Source organism: Equus quagga, chromosome 15, assembly GCF_021613505.1.
Source record: "Equus quagga isolate Etosha38 chromosome 15, UCLA_HA_Equagga_1.0, whole genome shotgun sequence".
Lineage (NCBI taxonomy): Eukaryota > Metazoa > Chordata > Mammalia > Perissodactyla > Equidae > Equus > Equus quagga.
Window position 1 is genome coordinate 65258177 of NC_060281.1, and position 4102 is coordinate 65262278.

Sequence of the window (4102 nt, forward strand, 5' to 3'; positions counted from 1 at the left end):
AGCGGCGGGGCGCGGCGCCCGGCCCGCGGGGATGCGGGACCGGCTGCCGGACCTGACGGCGGTGAGCGCGGGCGGATAGCGGTTCGGGCCGGGCGGGCGCGCGGGCGGCGGCGCCGTGCAGGGCGGGGAGCGCGGAGCGGGCTGTCCCGCAGCCCCGCGCGGGTGCCGTGCGCCGCCCCGGACGGCCCGACGGCCAGAGGCGGACTGTCCCCGGCCTCGCCTCCGCGGATGGGGAGCTGGGTGCTGCACCAGCGCGGTGGTTCCCCGGCCTCGGCCCCGCGTCCCTGCGCCCTGCTTGAGCCCTGGCACGGCGCGGACCGCGGCCGGAAACCCCTCGTGGAAGCGCGGCCGGTCCACCGTGCTGGGCGTCCGCCCCGGCGCAGCGGCTGGTCCCCGCGCGGTGGGAGCTCCGGAGTTGGCAGCGGGTTAGTGCACACGGGCCGCGTGGACGTGGGCGCCGGGCGAGGCGGTGCAGACCGGCCCCTGTTGCCCGGCGAGGAGCGCGCTTTGTGAGCACCGGCCGGGCGCGGGCTCCCTAGCCGCCCCCCGCGCAGGTGCCGGTGAGTCCCCGCCGCGCATCCCCGCGCCTGCGGGGACGGGGGAGCAGTCCCTTAGGAGTTCTGCGCGCCTTACAGTGCCAGCGCTGTGAATGAGAGGGTGACAGCCCGCCTGTGGCGGGGGTTTGTAGAATGTGGAAGAGTTGAAACATTGTAGGTCGACAGAACTCGTGGTGACTTTGTTCTTTAGAGATACAGGTAGTAATTAACGCCGAATGTCTGCAGGTTTGTTTCCCAGGACGCAGAGAAAGCCCCTGCCCTCGGAAGCCTGGCAGCCTCGGGGCAGAGTGCTAGGCCTCCTGGCCTAAGGCGTCCATTGTGTGTAGTGAATTGAGTTCTCTCCTTCGCCTCTAGATTGGGGCCAGTGATGACCCATGCTTTGGAGAGTAGAGAGAACAGGCTTTCAAATCGTTGTCTGTGTTCTGGGGGTCAGATGAGGAACCCTAGTTCAGAAAGGCAGTGACTTATTCATCCTTAGGATCATGGAAATTACACTTTACACTCATTCCGAGAAAGTTTCTTCATAGTGATTTTTCTTTCCTTCCCTTTTTATTGTCAAATGTTTTGACCTTTGCCGTTCGCAGATCAACATCATGTTAACCATAGCAAATTGCTGTTGCGTTATCTCACTTTACAGTCTTTCCGAGCCCTGAGTCGTAGCTCAAGTATTTGTTCAGTGAAGAAATGCTGAATGTATCTGAACATGAGAGCTGTAATTGTTTTAGCAAAAGATGGCTAAATTTATGTAATATTGTTGGAGAATCATAAAAAGACGTCAGTAGAGTTTATAAGCAGCTTTTCCTGGCTTGGCAAAAAATAAGTAAGGCAGTTATTTATCACTCTTTAAGTTTACATATATACCAGCTCTTACTGCAGCAGTGTCAGGAAGAACATGTAAACCTGTTTTTGACCTCGAATTTTAGAGCTAGAAGTAACCTTCTCTAGTCCAGTATCATCCTGCTCTAGAGGAGGAGACTGAGCAGTTTTAGAGCAAATGAGTGGAAGTTTCTGCTTCTGGAATTGTTTCATCTTGGGCAAATAATTTTTAAAACTCTCAAAACTTCAATTTTCCTCTATATAAAATGGGGATAATAGTGTGTCTCTTGTCTACTCAGAGAGGGAGTTGTGAAATATAAGATTATCTCCTAGGTGTGACACTCGGGGAGAAGAAGGGAGAGAGAAAATACTATGTAATTATAAGTGCTATGAATATTTATTAGTTTTTAAATGTTTTTAGGAAGTTATAAAAAGCAATCTTCTCTCTAGGATAAAATAGTAAGTTAAAATTGAATTTGACATACTTAAAGTTTAATAAATTTTAATATTTAAAAACTCCTCTTAAAGTTATCAGATATAAAAGATAACTGCTTTTGTCTCCCAGGAAATGTATCCCTTCCGGGTAGTTCTTGGAGTAGTTGAGTGTTCGCAACCATGTTTCTAAATGGCTGATTTTTTTTCTACGTAAAGTTTGATATTTAATTTTAAGCTTAAAATGCCTCGTCAACAGTGTCCACACTGACGAAATATTTGTGATGCCTCTAAAAAGTTTCCTTTATTGGCTGTTAATGCTTCCTCCTGAAAAAAAGATTACCGCTGATAACTACTTGGAAAGGACTTCAAAATTAGTCTGCCCAATATAACTTGTCAAATGTAGATTCAGGTGCTTCTAACCAATGGTTCTGTTTTTGAGCAACCAGTTCATTTGGTCACAGAAAGTTTAAGTGACTTGCCGAAGATCTCCTAGACTCTAAATTCAGAAGGATATTTCTGATATACAAAAAGTAAAAGAACTACCTGTCCAACAGACACTTGAGTGCTGTCTATGAGGTAATGTGCTGGGTGCAGAGACACAAAAATGAATTGAGTGTGTGCTGTGGTTGCACGTGATCTGGGGAGGGAAGAGGGAAGAAGGCACAATGAAACACATTTCAGGATGTAAGCAAATCAAAATGGAATAGCTGTTCTACCAGATAATGGTTCCAAATATGTTTTGATTACTTTGGTTTTTAAAGTTTGTGTATGCAAATTGGTATGTTTATTACAGTTAGGCATAGAGAAACTACAGATTTCAACCATGGGAATTGTTTGCAGGATAATTGACAGAAACACAAAGTATCGACGTGATATTCATTAGTAGACCCAAGAGAAATGAGATCTTACTGTTTTTATTTTGTTTTTTTTGTGAGGAAGGTTGTCGCTGAGCTAACATCTGTGCCTTTCTTCCTCTACTTTATGTGGGCTACCGCCACAGCGTGGCTTGACCAGTGATGCTAGGTCCGCACCTGGGATCCGAAACTGTGAGCCCTGGGCCGCCAAAGCAGAGCGTGTGAATTTAACCACTATACCACCTGGCCGGCCCCAGGAACTTACTATTTTTAATCGCTGGGTTCAAGGTAATGAATTGCAAATAGAATTTTTTAAAGGGCAGGAAAAACTGCCCAGATATTTCTAAAGTTGTTTTTCGACAGCTTAGATTGCGTAGGTGGTGCAGAATGTTATGCAGTAAAGACTCAGATTCGACTTATAAAATAAAGCATTTTTTGGTAAATATTTCACTGAAACTTAAGCTACTAAGAATTTTATAATGTATTTATAATTTTATATATGCATATGTTTATAGTTTAGAATTTCATAGTTTATTCATTCCTGCCAACTTTTAATATGTTTATCATCATGTAAACAATTGCCACAGTGGAATCTATAGCTTCTCTATTCTTAACTATAATAAATGTATCTGTTTGCATACATTGTGTCCCATTTTTTAAGATAGCAAAAGCTCTACATTTCCACAGATTAATAATTCTTGGTTTTAACTGCAAGTCTATTCTGAATTTAAGGAATAGAAAACCTAAGAGAGAGGCAATTCATAAATGGGTTTCGTCTTTAGCACCCTCACTTCCCACAGAGCACCTTGGGCCAGTCATAAGACACTGTGCTGGGCCTGGCGCAGCCTCCTCCTTCCATGCCTTTCTGCATGCTGCTCCCTGAGTCTAAAACCACTGGACATCTCTCTCTCTCCACTTTTCTCTGTCTGCCTCACACCTTCTGTTGGTCCCAGCCTGCTCACTGCCCCCAGGAAGTCTTCCTACCCTCCTTCCCTCGTATGTCCCCAGAGATGGCCATCTTCCTCTCTCCAAGCACAGATGCAGTCCTGTTTTCTTCCTGCACCCTCCCCCAGACTCTTCACCCTTTCCAGGGCAGACTTGTGCTGTCAGTTTTGTTCTGAAGCCTCAGTATTCTGCACAGAGCACCTGCCAGGTGTTTATTGAATTGATGTGTTTCCGTTTGCAAATACTCATCGTGAGAAAAATGTGGATGACTCTAGAGACTGTTGTCTTCAGGGCTCTTTCAGTTGCAAGGGACAGAAGCCCGTTAGCTAAAACAGAAAAGGGAGATTTATTAAAAGGTAGAATGGGGCCTTAGACTTCGAGGGCAGAATGTGCCATCAGACCTCATGAGGGAATGGAACTAGGGACTAGCGAGCCAGCAGCCGAGATCGTCTCTGCCCTTCGTGTCTTGTCCATTTCGCACCCGCTTCATCTCAG

The 4102-nt window shown here is 46.6% G+C and overlaps 1 protein-coding gene across 4 annotated transcripts in view; it reads left to right on the top strand.

The window, feature by feature from the left end:
* The first annotated feature begins 6 nt into the window (after nt 1-6).
* STX2 (syntaxin 2) overlaps nt 7-4102 on the top strand; it is a 47743-nt gene continuing 43647 nt past the window's right edge. For all 4 annotated transcript variants that reach the window (XM_046640814.1, XM_046640813.1, XM_046640815.1 and 1 more), the window contains exon 1: nt 7-61. In XM_046640814.1, coding sequence (XP_046496770.1) covers nt 32-61 — 30 coding nt within the window. In that variant the 5' untranslated portion in view covers nt 7-31. The remainder of the gene's footprint in view (nt 62-4102) is intronic.